General features: G+C 36.2%; 2 protein-coding genes across 2 annotated transcripts; both read right to left on the reverse strand.

Annotated features, from left to right (window-relative positions):
• Positions 1 to 4,499: 4,499 nt before the first annotated feature.
• On the reverse strand, positions 4,500 to 18,927 carry LOC132642369 (uncharacterized). Its single transcript, XM_060359597.1, has 10 exons — positions 18,440 to 18,927; positions 18,301 to 18,357; positions 9,311 to 9,433; positions 9,160 to 9,228; positions 8,928 to 9,031; positions 7,238 to 7,321; positions 7,029 to 7,116; positions 6,294 to 6,410; positions 5,291 to 5,457; positions 4,500 to 5,183 (listed from the first exon to the last, which is right to left on the reverse strand). The coding sequence occupies exons 1-10, from the start codon at positions 18,782 to 18,784 to the stop codon at positions 4,904 to 4,906; spliced, it is 1,434 nt and encodes a 477-aa protein (XP_060215580.1). The 5' UTR covers positions 18,785 to 18,927; the 3' UTR covers positions 4,500 to 4,903.
• Positions 18,928 to 18,990: 63 nt separating this feature from the next.
• LOC132639284 (uncharacterized) lies at positions 18,991 to 19,747 on the reverse strand. The gene is made up of 4 exons (XM_060355743.1): positions 19,616 to 19,747; positions 19,368 to 19,448; positions 19,196 to 19,267; positions 18,991 to 19,101 (listed from the first exon to the last, which is right to left on the reverse strand). Exons 1-4 carry the CDS (start codon positions 19,703 to 19,705, stop codon positions 18,991 to 18,993), a joined length of 354 nt encoding a protein of 117 aa, XP_060211726.1. The 5' UTR covers positions 19,706 to 19,747.
• Positions 19,748 to 20,659: the final 912 nt, after the last annotated feature.

Here is a 20,659-nt window from a genome sequence, read left to right on the forward strand (position 1 = left end):
GATAGCTAGTGGACCGGACCAAATGGAAGACTTTGAAGATATTTCTATGACCGAATATGATGTGGGGGAAATTAACGAAATGGTTCAAAATTGGTGATTTTATTATTCTACTATTTTTGTACAACTTGTGTATTATTTGCAAGTTAAAAAAAAAATACAACTTGCAAATAAATGTTATCCAAGAATGAATAAAATATATGGCTCATTGAGCTTTCTTCTATTTACTTATGTTCATATTTTTACTTTTATTAAGTTAGGAATATACCTAAAATATACTAAGAATATACTTATAAGTATATTAAGTTATATAGTATACTTAAACATATATAAGTATATATAGTATATATAGAAAAAATAGTATATATAGTATATAAGTAAGTATATATAGTGTATAGTACATATATATAAGTATATATAGTATATATAGTATATATATTAAGTTATACACATATATAAGTATATATAGTATATAAGTATATATAGTATATATTATATATAAATATATATAGTATATATATTAAGTATATATACTTATATAGTATATATAGTATATATGTATATATAGTATATATATTAAGTTATACATATATATAGAGTATATAGTACATATATATAAGTATATATAGTATATAGTACATATATATAAGTATATATAGTATATATAGTATATATATTAAGTTATACACATATATAAGTATATATTATATATAAATATATGTAGTATATATATTAAGTATATATGCTTATATAGTATATATAGTATATATGGTATATATATTAAGTTATACATATATATAGTATATATATTAATTTATACATATATATAGTATATATGGTATATATAGTAAGTTATACATATATATAGTATATATATTAAGTTATACATATATATAGTATATATATTAATTTATACATATATATAGTATATATAGTATATATAGTAAGTTATACATATATATAAGTATATAGAGTATATAGTACATATATATCAGTATATATAGTATATATATTAAGTTATACAAATATATAAGTATATGTAAGTTATATATATATATATGTATACGAAAAACACTATTCTGTATTGCTGACTTGCTGTTAGGCTGTTAGTCAGTAAATATTTAAACTTTAATTATAAAGTTGTATAACATATGTAAATATACCTACAATATACTAATAAATACTATAATATATATATATAATACAAAAATAAAAAAAAAGATTTTAACTACTCCAAACCGGACCGGTCCCGGTTTGGAGTTTAAAACCGGTTAACCGGAACTGGCCGGTTCCTTAACCGGTTACCGGTCCGGTTCCGGTTGGAACCGGTTAACAGGTTTAGTTAGAGGTAAACCTGTGGGGTCAGCGCTTGTCCAACCCGAATCTGCACGGCTTGCCTAAACCCTGGGGGATCGCGGAGGAAGTTGGGCCCGATAGACCAACCTAGGTTGCATCCAAGGTCACGTCCCACTAGTGCACGGGCCCGGCTATTAAAAAGAATTAAAATTTCAATGCAGCCAACCATTACATTATAGTGCATCCAAATTATATAACTAAAACAACTAAATGCAACTACATCCATCTTTTCATGTCTTCCCTCATGACATGGAACTAACGATAAACCAACAAGGCAATCCAATAAAGAAATTTTTTTTCCCCTCATATTTCGAAGTCTCCCATCATTATTAATAGAAGAAGAAGAAGCTTCAAACTCAGTCACTAATTCCTTTAAAGTTACAATTTCAAGTTGAAGAGCGTCTAGTTTTCCTTCAAAAGATTGGTTTCACTAATAAGAGCGTCCTTTTCCCTTTTCAATTTGTTGATGACAACAATAGCTCTTGACGGAAATTCACTGTCTTCCCATTCTCAATATCCACGTGATATTTTCTGCAACAAAACATAAACATCGCAACAAAAATCGATTACACGTCAGCTAACAATTACAATTCAAATTTGTCGCTAAAATAAAAAAACACCAGGAAGAACGAAAATACTTATATCGGGTTTATGACACCTGAAAAATGACTCCCGAGATTTAAAGGAGTCAACGATGTGACAGGGAGTGCAATAATTCCATATCGACAAGTCTACAATGGTTATTTGAAGAACTTGAACATTCTGCTATATATAAGCAAATGACAGAAAATAAAAGAGAAACGTGGCTAGAAATCAAACAAAAGAACTGACCTACTTCAAAATTTACTCAATCTAAGGGAAGAATCTAACCCTAATTGGGGATTTTAGAAAGGGGCCCTTTTCATGAAGAGAGAAGGTGCAAATGAAGGAAAAGAAATAAGGGTGGGGTCGGGTCAATATTTAAATGGGTAAGGAACACAAGGGGGTGGGGTCGGGTTACTTATTGGCTTATTATCGGGCAAATAGGCTAATTGGTGAGTACCTTTAAATAAGGGCGAGATTGGACCAAGTATTGGACAATAGGGGCGTGTTTGTGCTAAAGTATTAACGACGGGCAAATTCACATAAAATAATGTGAGGCCCCCATAATTGTGGGGCCTTAGGCAATTGCCTAATGGCCTTAAGGGCACGCCGGCACTGGTCTTTATTTGGCTAAAAATAATGGAGCAAGATATAACTTTATTTACAATTTAGCACGGAAAAGAGAAAAAGCATACACTTTAATTAAATAGTCATTGCATTCAAAGAATAAACAAAGAACGTAAAGAAGCCCTAGTCAAATTTGGCACAAATGATATAAAACACACTGAAAACAAATAATCATCGCATTAGATAAAATACAAAGAATGCACAGTTAAGACTTCACTATTTTGACCATTATTTCGGCTAATATTTCGGTTTGGCTACAATAATGGAGTTTCTCTCACGATTTTTACATAATTGGCCAAAAAACAATAAATACATCATTAAAATAAATAGTCATTGCATTTATATCAGGCACAGAGCCTCGTACTGTATTAACTCCACAAAGAAAATACATCTGAAATAAGCTATTTGCACCATTAATTTAGGAGCCTATTTGGATTGGCTTATTTTACCTGCTTTTAAGCCAAAATAGCTTTTAAACACTTTTGTAGGGTTTGGGTAAGATAAAAAAGTGCTTTTAAGCAATTGTTTTTACGTTAAAATAATAAAATAAGCCAAAAGTCATAAGTTACAATTTTGACTTATAAGTCAAAAACTATAAGTCCATCCAAACAGGCTTTAGATCATCAAAAACCAGCTATTACTATTGCTAAATTTCCAACGATGTTAGTTGGTTAACTCTTAGCTGCACGTAAGGTGAAGGAGGATTTCAAGATGTCAGTCGCATTAAATGATGTTAAACGATAAACAGGGGCAGATGTACATGGCGGTGAGGGTGTTCACCCGAACACCCTAAGCAAAAACTTATAGTGTATATATAAGGTAAATTTTTCGTGTTTATGTACATATATTAACTTTTGAACACCCTGAATAAATACAAAAGGTTAGCTCAAGCGGTCCAGGGTGTTCAAAATTGTCTCTAACGTCCCAGGCTCGATCCCAAAGACAACTTAGTTTTCCATATCTAACTTTTATTGTTTTTCTCGAATCCCCTAAGTGAAAATCCTTAATCCGCCACTGACAATTCAGTTCTTCAATTATTTAATTCATTATTTACAACTTCTATTACTTAGTCAAAGTTTTTATAATACAGTCAAACCTCTCTATAGTGACAGCGTTTGTCCGAAAATTTCATGGCTGCTATAGTGAAGTGTTGTTATGTATGTATACTAGCATTTGATGTTAGATCTCATTTAGCTATTATAAATAAAAGTACTCAAACAATTATTTTTCTGTACTTTTTATGTTATAAACGAAAACAATATACTTGTTAATTTTAAAATCTCAATTGATTTTCATATCTCAATAACTAAAACTTGAAAAGACTAATAAATTACTAATAAATCCATAACTAGTTGTACCATACCGATAAAAAATTAACATCTAAGGAACATATGCATTTAAAATTAATTGACAATTTAAATATTTCAAGTTTTGTAAGAATTCTATAATTGTAGGTTGGTGTGTAAACTTGAGTCTCTTAGTGATAATATAACACTTGAATTAGTGAAGAATTTTGTCCAAAATTTCAACAAAAGGAAGTCAATAGTTTTCCCTTAAAGGTTGTCCAAAAGCTTAACAGTTGACTCTTCATCAACACTTTTGTTGTCACATAATAAATTTCTTACAAAATATTATTACACGATATTTGAGTATGACTGTTATAGAGAAGTAAAATATAACATGCAAAATCGATTATGGAAAAAAGCAGACTGTTATAGTGAAATGTTGTTATAACGAATAACAATTCGATGCGTTGCTAAATACCTCTTTCAAACAAATTCAACTAGTTACCTAATAAATGAATTTTCAGCTCAACAACATGCATAATGGAATTAAATATTATAAAAGACCGTTACACAATTTTTTTTTTCGAAGAATAAGCTACAAACCGGACATGCTTTTTCATTCACAGAAGATATAACTGTTGAAAAATGTTATCACGAAAAACGATGCAGGTCACTTTCAATTTATCACACAATGCCATTATTGAGTGATAGTCTTCTAATTTTAGCTTATCCAATTTAAGCAGAGACTAAACAGATGGGTAATCTACCTTCAGCGCCCCTTATACACTTATGTTGCACTCATCTCCTGAAGCGCCACACCAACAAGAAAATACAATAGAAACTTACCTATTTCCACCATTAATTTAGATCATCAAACCAGCTATTGTTAATTATTTTCTAAAAAAATAGCTTTTGCTATAAATACAAATATTGGACCTCTAACATCATGCACAACGAATATCACAAAATTTTCATTAGAAGCTCTAAACTATCTCCTCATGCAATGGTTAACATTTCCTCTTTCACGACAGGCAAACGGCATAATAAATTAATCTCTACAAGGACTCTGGAGTAGGTGGGATTCTTGAAGGCATCATCTGCATGTCGCATCGTAATTCCCCTCCAAAGCACGGAGTAACTTCAGGTGTTATCAACATCTCGCTCATTTCTTCATCACGATCCTGATAATCACTTCGAGCAGCTCCATTATTAGCTATATCCATTCCCTTCCCTGCAGTAGGGATTTCAATATCGTCTTTACCCTCATCAACATCAGCAGCAGCACCATGAGAGCTCCGGACCATTGACCAGTACACAAAATGTGGCCGGATGTATCTTCCAAAACATATGGCAAGACGAGACAAAAAGAACACACAATTTAAATACATATAGCAGAACAATCACCTGGAAATTCTCTCTATAATGCCTATGTAGAAACTAACCTGTCAGATCTCATTAGCAGACAAGGATCAAATGGGAAAAACATGTCAAGCCTCTCTTCACCACCAAAAGCCATTGAAAGTTCTGACTTTAGCAGATCACTTGATACAAAGTTATCAGACAAATTTGCAAACCCAAGAATTTCTTTCACTATTGATGGCAAGCATACCTGTTGGAATTTTTTAAAATTCAGGAACAGAATCAACAAGTAGAGAACCTACTAACAGAGAAGCACATAACAAGCCTTGGATAAACTTGAAAATAACTACACCTCAATCCCAATCTATTTGGATAAATTCCAATATGTGATTATTTGTTTTTAGTACAACTTAGGGTTCTCTAAAATTAACGATTTTTTGGCTCTCGTGATTATACCTACAATGGTAGAGAATTATCTAACCAAGCTTACAAGAGTACTTACAAAAACACTAGACCTAATGAAAAATGAGACAAGAATGACTATATCTTAATATTAACTAATCAGCCACATGACTACCTTTTTTCGTAACCAAGAAATCCAGAGAGTTTGAAACTGTACGTGCGCTTAACTCACACATCACTTGTTGCACTCTAACCATATGAATACTTTGCATCCGCTACATTCTGTCTTTACTATTCCGCATGGATTTCAGGAGATCATAAATTTATTCAAATTTTCCTCAATGTGATTCTGGTTAACACGTCTAATCATCATAGTAGCACCCATGAATCAATGTCTTTAAAGTGAAAGTAGGACATGATGAAACCATCTCGGATAATCTTTGCATTTTGTTAGAGGTGACCATTTCAATCTAACCGAATCATGAAGGACCACACATCCATCTTAACATCCACAGCTCATCTTATAAAATTGTTTCACTTTGAGGAATATCCCCTATTCATCACATCACACTCCTGTCACTTCTCCCTTATTTTAATCCCCTACTTTAATTTTGTGTTAGATCTGCATCTAGCAACCATTTTCAGATTGAACCTATATATCTAGAAGAAACTCAAGCGATGTACCATTAATGGGCTCAATGGATGCCTCAGGATATCCTCTATATGCTTTGATATCCGTTGTCTGATGCGAGGATCAGCAAGCATTGATCTCATGTGAAAGCAAAGTACATACATCATCGCCTGCAATACAATGAACAGAATCAATAACAATTGGTTTGAATGTCAAGAAAAGTTTCCGAAAAGTGTTTTGCTAAAGAAATGAAAAACAATTTTCATGAATAGGTCTGTTGCCAAGGTAAAGTTAAGTTTTCCTTGAAGTTTCCTACATATTTTGCAAGACTTAATTTTGAAACAAGTCTTTCTAATGGAAAAGTTTTCAGCCACTCCTCTTATAAGTACGCTGTGACGCCAAAAAAAAAAAAAAAAAAAAAAAAAAGATTTACTTTTCAACACTCTCCTTCTATCTTCCTAGCAGTAGCACCCATATGGTACATAAATAAAACTAGCACCAGGGATAAAACTTGGAAAGCCTTTTAGCTGATCCACACTAAGATACAGAAAAAAACCCACACTCGTTGAACAATATAATAAACAATACCAAGACTACTCATAAAGACGCATTTGTCAATTACAGAGATGAGACTGATCTATTATCTTGGTCTCAAGATTGACACTAACAATGTAGTTGTCTCTTACTTAAAATAGAAACCGAAAAAAAATCTATACAACATGCATGAGGTTCTCTGTGTGTGAAGACAGACTATTGAAGGTTTTGACTAGAACAAAGTTGTCAAATACCTGGCAGCCAGCATAGAATTCTTTGTGAGCTATTGGATTGACGCCGCCACTCTGGTTGGAGCAATAAGTGGAACACCATTTCACCAAACTGAACCCTCGCACAAAAAAACAAAACTTGAGATACGTTTTAACTTATTTTAGACCAGTGGAAGCAAGTTAAAGCTAAAATATCATGTATGAAGTTGAACATGTTAAGTCAACAAATAAACCTTTCGACGTATTCAGCAACAAATGAGATAGGCAAAAACTTTGCACGAGCCAAAAAACTAGCAAGATAGGCAACAGCACTCATTCTGCAAGTAACCACCAATGAAATTATAAGTACATCCCAACAACCATGAGCAGATGAACTTGTAAGCAAAAAACTATAAACTTTATCCACTTCAGATAATAACAGATATGTTCAGCAGTATTTGAAATTGAAAAACATAAGATCACAAAAGAAACACTTCACAACCTTTTGACAGGGAAATAAAAATGAGCAAATGACTACTGCCTTTTGCTTTTTCCAGCATACGAACACTATTTGGATGGCAGGATCATAATGGGGCTAATAATATTGAGACCCCAAGTAGTGCCCCAAATAAATTCAAATTAGCACACCTGCTGGTGCAGATTAAAAAGAAAATAAAAGAGGGATCATTTTAGCTGTTGTTTTGGTGCAGTTTTTTTGATCCAGTTTTAGTGCAGATATTGCTCCATTTTTTTTTATTTTTTTTTTCGAAAAGGGTAACTTAATATAGCTCCAGTTTTGCTCCAGATACAGCCAAAACTGGACCAAAAATCCACCAAAAACTGCATCAGTGTATCAGGTTAAAGGCCCACAGGGAGGATTTTTTTCCCACGTTGGCAGCTACGTCATTTTATTTATTGCTCCTTTATGGTGTCAAAAATGGACGGAGGGAGTAGTTCTGTTTGAATTTGGTTACATGAACATTCATTTTTGCATAAAACCTTTCTGGTTGAAATGATCTGTAGACTATAAAGCCCTTAATTAATACTGATGAGCAATCAGTCACTTAATTGTCAATTCCAATTTGGTTACGTCGGCTTAATAACTGTTAAGTTACTGCTACATAAGCTCATATAGGTGAAGTTCCTTAGCACTGATGAATGATCCTTTTTTTTTTTTTTTGTTTTTTTTTTGACAAGGTAAAAACCACTGATGAATGATACTTCTAGATCGTTCTCTTTTTTTTTTTTCCTTGAAAGAGTGCATTTGATCAAATTGTTTTATTATCTTATCAGTTTATACATTGTCTCAAATTAGCTTCTACATTAAAACAGAAAAATAAATCCTGAATTAGCCTTCTTCTGCCGAAACTCAATCCAAATAATAAGGTAATTGGACTACTATATGTAACTAAAGAGTTACCTTTCCCTACTTGGCTAAAATCTGTATTTTGCTTATACAGTTATTGAAGTTATTGACTTATCATAAAGCATTTTTTTGAAGTTGTAGTTATTCGCTGGACCTTAATAGTAAGGGCAGATGTGGTCCCAAAATTAGACGGCTGCAGTAAAATTGCTACCAAAACTTAGCGAAGGGTAAAAGTTGTCTATTTTCGATAGTTTAAGAGCATTTTCTACCCTTTTCCGTATATAGAATTACTTCATATGCATAAAAATAAAAATAAATAAATTTATATATATAAATTTTCCATCTGTATTGAATTTATTAAAAATTATTAAATTCAACAAAATTTACTAAACTGCGCAAAACGTGGGCAAGTTCTCTAGTTAATGTATAAAGATGACAAAATCTTAAGTGGTATCCTCTAAGCTCTCGTGTATCCATAACATATGAGTAAACAAATTGATCAAGAAAGGGGTGTCAAGGTTCAATAGGTGAGGAGAAGAAGAAAAAGAACCAATGATTCAAAATCTCTTTATACTCACCTCTGTTCTAGACAGATGCTGATCTTAAATATATCAAAAAGTGTATCAGCAAATCTCCTGCCACAATTCTCTGGATCCAGTGAACATGCATAAAACATCATGAACTACAAAAATTGAACAATATCAATAAATTTATTTTAAGTTCTAAAGGCCATGAGGTACATTGAAGTAAGAACAAAGAAACTAAGAAGACTAGTGTCAAGTTTGAAAGGACTACAATTATGCCTCTCACCTGAGCAAATTTAGACCTGTATGTCGGTAAAACAGTTTGCTGAAATGACTGGAGAAGAGTATCAAAAACCTACACCATTTTGAAGACAAATATATGTAAGAAAAGCAAGGAGTAGGTTAGAAACTAAACACTGATGATGCATCCACTTTACCTGACTCAACCGTCCACTCTCCTTGCAAAAGTTAAGGTGATCAAAGGTAAGCACCATCAAGCTGTCCAATTGTTGAGCAATAAAATTTTCACCAGAAAATCGTTCCATCCAAGAAATCCGGAGCTGGGATTAATAGCTTTGTTAGTATATAAAAAGCAGATAACAAAAGCCAAATCAAACGATTGATGAGCTCAGTGAGTAGAGTGAAAGGTATACAAAGATTCAAAAAGATTCATGAAAACTTAAAACACAAACATGACCAATCATTTGCTGCGAGCTACTTATTTTCTCCATGTTTTCCTTATAATACAGTACTCTTTGCATGATTAGTGCATTGTATTTATACAAGATGCATCCAAAGACTAGTTTATCAAACAATAGAAGAAGGTATATGACTGAACACAACAAGGAAAGCAGAACCTTTTACAGAACAAAGGAAAACATCTTGTCATCAGTGGCTCCTGATTTCCGCCGAGGGGGTTCGGATGAACACCCTCGGCTCTATGTGGCTCCGCCACTGCTTGTCATAGATGGTATTTGTGGTTCTTTCTCATTGATTAAATTTGTGAATATAGTGGATCCAAATCCAATTGAATACAATCTTAAAATGGTTGATGAATGCCATAAAAAAGGAAACTTGTCTGTAGACGAACATGGGAAGGGTGAACTGGTCAAAATTTGCAGTGTCGAAAAGGCAATTCTTTTCCCAAGGGTGATACAATATTCAAAACGAAAATGAAGAAAAATGACAAGAAAAATAAAGGATAGATAATTTGACACAACTCAAGACCCAAATTAGCAACCAAAGTTCTTAAATTAACTTGACCTCTAATTTAGGAACTAAAGAGCACCAAACTCTTAGGATGACCAATAGGGATTTGATACCCTAATAACCAATCCTCTCACAAGATTCACATTCTCTAGCTTAGCAAGCTCTCAACACTCAAAAGAGTTCACAATTTGAAGATATCAATATTCAACATAGACTACGTCTTCTAAATGAAATAGACTACTATTTATACTAAGGTTCAAAAGAAGACAACTACACTATTACACTTTTACCCTTAATGAAGTAAGGGCCTTGTTTGGGTGTCTTCTTTTGGGAACAAAACTTGAATTTGCAAATCTTCAAGTAATAGTCACATTGCCAGTATGACCATCTTCCAACCTCTTCTCCAAACCATCCTCCCATGCTATCATGAACACTTGCAATCCCCGGGAAGGTGTTAGAGTGTATTCAAGTATGTCCCTCCTCATGAACAATGCTTGCATCGCTTGAAGTTCCCTCGCTTGGCTCCTTGTAAAAGGTCTTGATGCCATTCGAGTTGTATCATTCTCCCCTTCTTGAAGAGAATTTGTCCTCAAATTTAAGGGATCAACATCTTGCACCACCATAGGAGAGAGATCACACACATTGAAAGTGTTATGAACTTGGTATTCGGGTGGAAGATCAATTTTGTATGCATTATCATTGAGTCGTTCAAGTACTTCAAATGGACCATCTCCTCTAGGCATCAACTTGGTCTTTCTTTTGTTGGGAAACCTCTCCTTTCGGAAATGTACCCAAACCCAATCACCCGGTTCAAGCACAACTCGTTTGCGGCCCTTGTTCGCTCTCTTGGCCGTTTCTTGATTCTTTTTCTCAAGGTGAAGCCTCACCTTCTCATGCAACTTCTTCATGGCCTCGGCTCGTTTGTTTCCATCTAAACTCAACACAACATCTTGAAATAAAGGGGTTAGATCTAAAGGGGTTAGGGGGTTAAAACCATAAACGACTTCAAAAGGTGACATGCCAATAGTGCTATGAATGACTCTATTGTAAGCAAATTCAACCAAAGGCAATTGATCTTCCCAAGATGTTAATTTTCCTTTAACCATGGCCCTAAGCATAGAACCCAAGGTCCTATTGACAACTTCGGTTTGGCCATCGGTTTGTGGGTGACAAGAGGTAGAAAACAACAATTTAGTACCAAGTCGTCCCCACAATTCTTTCCGAAAGTGGCTAAGGAATTTTGGATCCCTATCGCTCACGATGGTTTTGGGAATACCATGCAACTTTACCACATGTTCAACAAACAAAGAGGCAACATGAGGAGCATCATCAACTTTATGACAAGCAATGAAATGAGCCATTTTAGAAAATCGATCAACCACAACAAAGATGCTATCTTTACCCCTTTTGGTTCTAGGCAATCCCAACACAAAATCCATCGAAATATCAACCCAAGGTTGTTGAGGGGTGGGGAGAGGGGTATACAAACCATGGGGAAGGAGTCTAGACTTGGCGCCGCGACATTCAATGCATTGGCCACAAATCTTAGCCACATCCCTCCGCATATGAGGCCAATAAAATTGCTCCTCAAGAATCCCCAAAGTCTTATCAATTCCAAAATGTCCCATCAATCCCCCATTATGTGCCTCTCTCACAAATAACTCCCTTCAAAAGCTCATGGGCACACATAGTCGCTTGTTCTTGAACAAGAAACCATCAAACTTGGAATAGGGAGTAGAAGACCTATCCCTAATCCACCTCTCCCTTTCCCATTCTTCGCAATCTAGAAAGATTTTGGCAAAGACGGGGTCCTCGGGATACAATGTCTTCAAGCTTTCAAAACCCATCAATTTGGAAGACAAGGTATTAATCAAAACATGTTTCCTTGATAGGGCATCCGCCACTACATTCTCCTTTCCCTTTTTGTATTGAATTACATAAGGGAAGGTTTCAAGGAATTCAACCCATTTGGCATGCCTTTTGTTCAACTTACCTTGGGCCTTAAGATGCTTTAAGGACTCATGGTCGGTCCGAATTACAAACTCTTTAGGCCACAAGTAGTGTTGCCAATTTCCCAAAGCACGAAGCAAGGCATACAACTCAAGATCATAGGTAGTGTAATTCAAAGTCGCTCCCTTGAGTTTTTCACTAAAATAGGCTATGGGCTTTTGGTCTTGCATTAAAACGGCTCCAATACCCACTTTGCTTGCATCACATTCAATCTCAAATATTTTGTCAAAGTCGGGTAATTGCAACAATGGTGCGGAGCTAAGAATTTGTTTCAAAGTTTCAAAGGCATTAGCTTGCTCCACACCCCAAGAAAAAGGTTTGTCCTTTCGGATTACCTCGGTCAAAGGAGCGACTATGGTACTAAATCCTTTAACAAAACGCCTATAGAAACTAGCCAAGCCATGAAAGCTTCTTACATCTCCAATGGATTTTGGAGTGGGCCAATTTCTTATGGCTTCTATTTTGGATTCATCAACCTCAACCCCCCTTGAGCTCACGACAAATCCCAAGAAAACAACTTCATCCACACAAAAGGAACATTTATCAACATTGGCATAAAGTTGTTCTTGTCTAAGCACTTCAAACACACATTTCAAATGACTAACATGCTCATCCATGGTTTTGCTATACACCAAAATATCATCAAAATAAACAACCACGAATTTGCCAATAAAAGGTTTCATCACATGATTCATCAATCGCATGAAAGTACTAGGAGCGTTAGTGAGACCAAAAGGCATCACCAACCATTCATATAGACCAAACTTGGTCTTGAATGCGGTTTTCCACTCATCTCCGGGTTTCATCCGGATTTGATGATACCCACTCCTAAGATCTACCTTAGAGAATATGCATGAACCATTCAACTCATCAAGCATGTCATCAAGACGGGGTATGGGATGGCGATACTTTACCGTTATCTTGTTGATGGCCCGACAATCAACACACATGCGCCATGATCCATCTTTCTTTGGCACCAAGATCACGGGCACGGCACAAGGACTCATGATTTCTCTCACAACTCCCTTTTCAAGGAGCTCATCCACTTGCCTTTGAAGCTCCTTAGTGTCATCCGGGTTGGCTCTATAAGCCGGCTTGTTTGGTAATTGAGACCCCGGAACAAAGTCAATTTGGTGTTCAATTCCCCTCAAGGGTGGTAACCCCTTTGGGAGTTCCGTTGGGAACACATCATCAAATTCCTGCAAAAGAGAAGAAATAGAGCTAGGAAAAGAAGGGGTTAGTTCATTAGTGTGCAATGCATAGTCCCTATGCATGAGGAGAATCACCAGTTGACGCTCCCCCAATTCCTCCCTAATTTCCCCACAATTCGCCAAAAGCGACACCTTAGTTTTTTCTCTAAGCTCTCCTTTCTTTCCACTCAACTCTTGAGAACTACTCTCCTCTACTCCCTCGTCCCCCACATTCTTCTTTTGTAATGCACCATGTCCCTTCTCCTTTAACTCCCTCATTTTGTTATAGATCTCACCCGCTTGGGAGGGGGTCATGGGATTTAAGACATGTTTGGCACCATTGTGGCCAAGGGTGTATTGGTTAGTTCTCCCATTATGGTTGACGGACCTATCATATTGCCATGATCGGCCAAGTAGAATATGACACGCTTGCATGGGAACAACATCACACAACACCTCATCATGATACTTCCCAACCGCGAATTTGATGATAGTTCGCCTAGTCACCTTCAATTCACCACATTCATTGAGCCATTGAAGTTTGTAAGGGTTTTCATGGCGGGTGGTGGGAAGCTTAAAGAAATCAACAAGGGTGGTACTAGCAACATTGGCACAACTCCCACTATCAATGATCATGATGCTAGTGTTTTGGTTAATGATGCACTTGGAATGGAAGAGATTTTCCCGTTGACTTGGGTCATCCATTGCTTTACTTATCATGGTTCGTCGCACCACATATAGAGGTACAATAGGCTCATCATCACCTTCAACACCATCCCCTTCACTATCATGATGTTCATCCTCATGATTGCCCTCTTCATCCCCTTCCTCGCATTCTTCCTCATCCTCACTATAAGTGTCTTTCAAAATAAACGCTCTACGATTAGGGCACTCACTTGCTCTATGACCGAATCCATGACATTTAAAGCATTGAATAGGAGTTTTCGTACCTCCTTCTTTTGGAGCAAACTTCGGAGGTTGCTTGTCAACTTGAGAATTCTTCACAAATGGTTTCTTGGCTTCTTGCATGGGGCCCTTATTCTTTTTCCAATTGGAGGAGAAAGCTCCTCGTTCTTTGTTATGGTTCCATGAACTCACATAGCCCCTTGATTTATTGATTTTGTCCTCCTTGAGACCCTCCTCTATTTCAATAGCCGCTTGAAGGGTTTCTTCAATGCTCCCATAGATGTGGAGTCTCATTTGGGAGACAATGTCACCATTTAACCCGGCTCGGAACCGAGTCATAGCATTTAACTCATCCTCGTCAAAGTCGATTCTCATCTTGACAATTTGAAACTCATCATAGTATTCTTCCACACTCTTTTTGTTTTGCCTTAAGGTATACACCTTCTTGAGTTGTTCTTGTTTGTAGCGTTCGGTGACATACTTACGCCGCATGGCCTCCTTCAATTCATCCCTAGTAGGTGTGGGCGGGAGTCCAATAATTCTTCTTGCTTTCACTTGAGTTTCCCACCATGTGGAGGCATACCCCTCGAATTGAGCAATGGCGTAAGAAGCCTTTTTCACCTCGGACATGTCATTCGTCAAGAAGATTCTATCACAATGCATCACCCAATCAAGGAATGTATCGGGATCACTACTTCCTTTGAAGGTTGGGAGAGTAAACTTGATGGAATTGAGACTCGTGTCTCGCCCTCCGCCATAACCGTGATTCCTATTAAAATCTCCATCGTCGTCATAACTTTGATGGTCACGACCTTGGTACCCTTCACGAGCTTGGTACCCTCTTTGCCTACCCATGTGAGGGTTAGGACCATGCCTTCCACCCCTTCCTCGATAACCTCCTTGTGCTTGCCCTCGTGGCCTCCAACCTTGGTCCCCATACTGTTCGTGCTCAAGTAGAGCTTCCTCTATCTCTTCCTCATTTGGTTGTTGGATGTTTGGACGGTTTTGGGGTGGCATTGGTGCATTTGGGTGGGGGTCATTTAGGGGTGGGTCATTTGGATGTGGGTCATTTGGAACTTGATCTTGTTGGAATGGGTTGTTCCGTTGGCCTATGGGAATGTTGTTTGGTGGGGTGAGAGTCGTGTTTTGAGGAGTGTTTTGGGGAGTGGGGTTATATAGATGATGGAAGGTGCCGGGTGACACTGTAGGTGAAGTGCTTCGAATAGCTCCACTTGTGCCACCTTGGTATTGCACTTGAGGCGAATATGAGACCTCCCTACTACCTCCTTCAATTGCTTCCACCCTACTTCCCAAGTTTTCCATTCGACCACCCATGTTTTCCATTCGACCACCCATACTATCCACTTTATCGTTCAAGGCTTGTAAGGCTCTCATTACATCAACTAGTGTGAGTTCCCTGGTGGGAACTCGAGTTTCATCCTCTGTAGCCATGGTACCTATTAAGACACTCAACAAAGCAAGCAAACACGTTAGATTAGTAAAATCAACTCACAATCGCACAAGTATGCGCACCTTTGATTGCCTCACAAATTGCTTCCGCCAAAGATTGTGTGCTTGTTAATGTTGACTAGTCACAAGGGTTCAAATTCTACTCTTGGTCGGAATAGATTCTTGTTATCAAAAGAACGAGGACGACTCAATAAAACAAACGCACTTGAGCCAAGAAATGAACAACGAAGTAAAAAGAGAAAAGCACGAAAGAATTGGCACGAAAGAAATGCGGACACAAGAACTAGCAACACAAATAGGAACAACTACTAAATGACTACTAGTTAAGAGACACAAGAAAAAATGGAATTTCAAAAATCGAGAAAATAACTAAAATTTCGGGCCCGGGTAGGTGATAACTTGAAAACACGACCAGGAAGCCCCAATTGATCCAAGGTATCAATTTGAAATAATGAAATTTTTTAAATTTCTATACTTTTTTTTTTCCCTACCAAAGGATTAGGGACACAAGATCATCAACTAAGGATCAAGAAATTTTTCAGAATTGGAAGAGGGATCAAAATGAAATTTGGACTTGAAAAAAGTACCTGGAGTTTACGATTTGAGCTGGACAAAATACGGTCCGTATTGTGGTTTACGGACCGTCCTTCGTGACCGTATTTAGTGATGCCCAAAACAGAATGTACCTTGCACTTTACGACCCACAAGATACGGGCCGTATTGTGGTTTACGGTCCGTATTTAACACAGTTGCCAACTTCCAGTGAGCTACTATTTCAAGACCCCAGTTTACGACCTCAAATTACGGTCCGTAAATTGATTTACAGTCCGTCTTTAACGAGGTTGGCAATTTCCAGTGAACTACTGCTTCAAGATCCAAGTTTACGACCCCAAATTACGGTCCGTAAATTGATTTACGGTCCGTAATTTGCAATGTTCCAGCTTCAGTGATTTTTGTGTTGAACTCGAACTTCTCGAATTTTTGGACCAAATGTACCCTTTTGGGGTAGAAAAACACTTTTCCCAAATCTTGACTTGAAAACTTTGGATTAAATGCCCTTTTGGAGAGTCTTCTTCCCTATGAAGATTTGAAGATCTTCAAGAACATCAACAATTTCAAATTTTCAACTACCTTCAAATCAACTTGTTTTTCCTTCAAATTTCAGATTTAGACTCCCCAAGACTTTTAGAACAAAGCCCAATAAGTTTCAAGCCCCAATTTCACCCAAAACAACAAGATCCATTTCAAGTTCTTCAAGTTCTTCAACTCAACAATGGTGAAAATCTCAAAACAACTTGAAATGATTCGAAACTTCGGATTTGAAACCCTAAAACTCTAAGGAACTTAAACCTAACACCAGATTCAACAAAAATCAACAAGAAAAAAAAATCTTTTTTTTTTTTTTTGAATTTTCGATTTTTTTTTTCTGTTGAATCAAAACCCAAGACTAGATTTGGTGGAACAAATCTAAACTAAGCTCTGATACCAATTGATACAATATTCAAAACGAAAATGAAGAAAAATAAAGGATAGATAATTTGACACAACTCAAGACCCAAATTAGCAACCAAAGTTCTTAAATTAACTTGACCTCTAATTTAGGAACTAAAGAGCACCAAACTCTTAGGATGACCAATAGGGATTTGATACCCTAATAACCAATCCTCTCACAAGATTCACAATCTCTAGCTTAGCAAGCTCTCAACACTCAAAAGAGTTCACAATTTGAAGATATCAATATTCAACATAGACTGCGTCTTCTAAATGAAATAGACTACTATTTATACTAAGGTTCAAAAGAAGACAATTACACTATTACACTTTTATCCTTAATGAAGTAAGGGCCTTGTTTGGGTGTCTTCTTTTGGGAACAAAACTTGAATTTGCAAATCTTCAAGTAATAGTCACATTGCCAGTATGACCATCTTCCAACCTCTTCTCCAAACCATCCTCCCATGCTATCATGAACACTTGCAATCCCCGGGAAGGTGTTAGAGTGTATTCAAGTATGTCCCTCCTCATGAACAATGCTTGCATCGCTTGAAGTTCCCTCGCTTGGCTCCTTGTAAAAGGTCTTGATGTCATTCGAGTTGTATCAAAGGGGGACTTCGGATTTAAACAGAAATGTTCGAGGGGATTCTCTTTTGAATCATCAGGTATTCGTTTTTTTTTTTATAACGGTAGTGTTCGGGCTAGCTTCCACGCCATCAGGTATTCATTATCTACTTGGTTTTCTTCAAGACTAAGACCATTTTTCACAAAGCAAATAATTTTTATTAATATAGGGAATCCCCAAACAATAGTACACCAAGAAAAGTAGAGAAACCTAGGCTAAACATGGTTCTGTACAAAATTTGCCCAATCATCTATACAAACTGGAACTCATTTGTGTACCAAAAAGAAACTGGAGACACAAGGCTACTCAACACATGTACAAAATCATCTTCACCCCTTACAAAATATCCTATTTCTTTCCTTCAATATATACTTCCATAAAAGCTTTTCCAGTTTAAAGAAAAAATGAAAGACTCTGAACAACTGCAACATTATAGACAGAACACCACTTTTTAACACAGCTCTGATTTTAACGAAAACATATATCACCATCGTACGGGAAAATATCAGGAAGCAGATGAAATCACCTCATCACCATCTTTGGTGAATTCTTCGTGTAAGATAGCATTCCATGGTATGTTTACCTAAGAAACTCAAGGACAAGAACCAACGTTAATTTAGTGCAACAACACCTCCAAAGTGAAAGATCAATTTCAAACAACTTACATCCAATTCTATCAGCCTATCCATAATCGCCAGAAGCATACTTCTTCCGACAACATCACCAATTTCTCCACTCGCCAGTTTTAACATGTTCTCCACATATATCACCATCAACTGCAGGTACTGGTTCTGGCGATGCTCTGCACGCACTGATTCTTCTGTCAGAATGAATGGCATCCTCCGCTTTACTATTTCCATAAGTCTCAAGGGGGAGAGAGGAATTAACTTGGCAATGCCTATTAATGTTGAATGGACACGATTAATGACTTGGTCTTTTCGATTAATGCCATGTGACTGATTCAGCAATGGTATGAAGGAAGGAGGAGGCATAAAATGCATCACAAGCATTTCCAAGCACAAATCGAGATACTTCCCTCTGGATGTAGCCTACAGCATATAGGATAAGAGTCACAATCACAGAAAATGGTATTAGCTATGAACTTCGTATCTAATCTGTCGCCAAATTGCTGGTAGCTAACATAATTTTTTGATAATTCGTTGCTAAACAGGAGTAGCGACGGAATTTTCTGTTTAGCTATACAATTTGTATGTCGCTAATTTCTGTAGTTTTTGTAGTGACTAGAGGCACATACCAAGGATATAACGAATTCCATTAAAGCATCCATTACATCAGTCCCATAGTTCCACATGCTCATTCCTAAAATCTGGAGGCAAATAAGACATTTTACGTATACAATCTTCTCGTACTGCTTGTATTCTTATTTAAAAGAAGAGACTGAAAAGTTTAAACGAACTTACAGATGAAACAAGAGATCGATGGTGAATAATGTCTAGAGAAAAAACTGATCCAGACAAAGCTTCTAAAGTTGTCTAAAAAAAGCAAATCACGCATGAAGAGATAATTAAAAAAAAACAACAAATAAAAACAAACTATAATTGCAGGAGACCTAGTATATGTCCAATATCATACCACTTTCCGGGCAACCTTATCAGAATGGCGTTCATCACATTGCACAAACTCAAGAAGCTCTTTATAGTGGTCGAGGTCACCCTAACACACACAGGTAAAAGTTGAATATTCCATATCATGTTTGCTAGGAATGTAAACAAAGTGGAAACAGACAAATTAATCAGTAATCTTAAAGCAAAAAATGGTTGGCTTGCTGAATTTTCGATAAGTTACGCAAGAACAAAATGTTCAATACAAAAAACTCCAACCTGATGAGCAGACTTAAGGGCAGCTCTAACACGAGAGAACAACTTTGCATCTGTCAGCTCGACATTCTCAGCTGCTAATTCCATTCCCATTATGTTTGATACAATTCCCTGTTAATAAACACACGTTATCCAGGGGCGAAAGGTACGTCAGATGGTGTGATTGTAATAACAACTTTATTAAATTTAGAACTCAGTTATTAGCACTTTCATTAATACAGTACGGTACAATACAATACCATAGTCTATATTGTACATTATGAAAGCATGGGTTTGCATGGGTAAAACGACCATCCAAACAGAGTATAAAAGTAGTCATTCTAAAATTCAGAACCCATAAAGTTGAAACTCTGACTTTATCATCAAAAACAAGTTGTAGAACGATGAGAAAACAAAAGGTTCATAAGAAATTAGTAAATACAAGTGCTTATCACATGTAAAACGATTGACAATGGAAAAGAGAAAGCCTACGTTGAAGAGCAGAGAAGAACTAAACCTATCACGTTATTACTTTAGGGGCTTTGAAGCTAAAATAGGTTTTCACCATTTTTATAGTGTTTGTGTCAAATAAAAAAATATTTTTTAAGTAATTGTTTTTAAGCCAAAATAAGTCTAATGTTATAATTAAAATCCTAACTTATAATTTTTGGCTTATAAATAAGGAAAAATTAAGCTAAGTGTCAATTCAAACATTTAGTTTGCCACTTGTAACCCAACTACTTACTTCTTACCCATATATGCCTACCGAAATGATAGTCTGACTTCAATTTCCACTAAACAGGACCTAAAGATTTCACTTACGTCATTTAAATTAGAAATTTTCTGGGAAAAATAGGAATTATTTTGGGAAAGTTTTGAGAAAAATAAAGAAGCAGAGAGTTAAAAAAAGACGTAGTTGTATTGAGCTGTAATTTGGGTGTCTGACATTCTTAGTAGGCGTTTGGACGTGCGTGATTTCAAAACAATGTTGGTTTATGGAAGGTGCATAAAATTCCACTTCAAATTATATCATGATTTCAAATTTCAAATTGAGATTTAAATTCATGA

The sequence above is a fragment of the Lycium barbarum genome, chromosome 5 (genome assembly GCF_019175385.1).
Source record: "Lycium barbarum isolate Lr01 chromosome 5, ASM1917538v2, whole genome shotgun sequence".
Lineage (NCBI taxonomy): Eukaryota > Viridiplantae > Streptophyta > Magnoliopsida > Solanales > Solanaceae > Lycium > Lycium barbarum.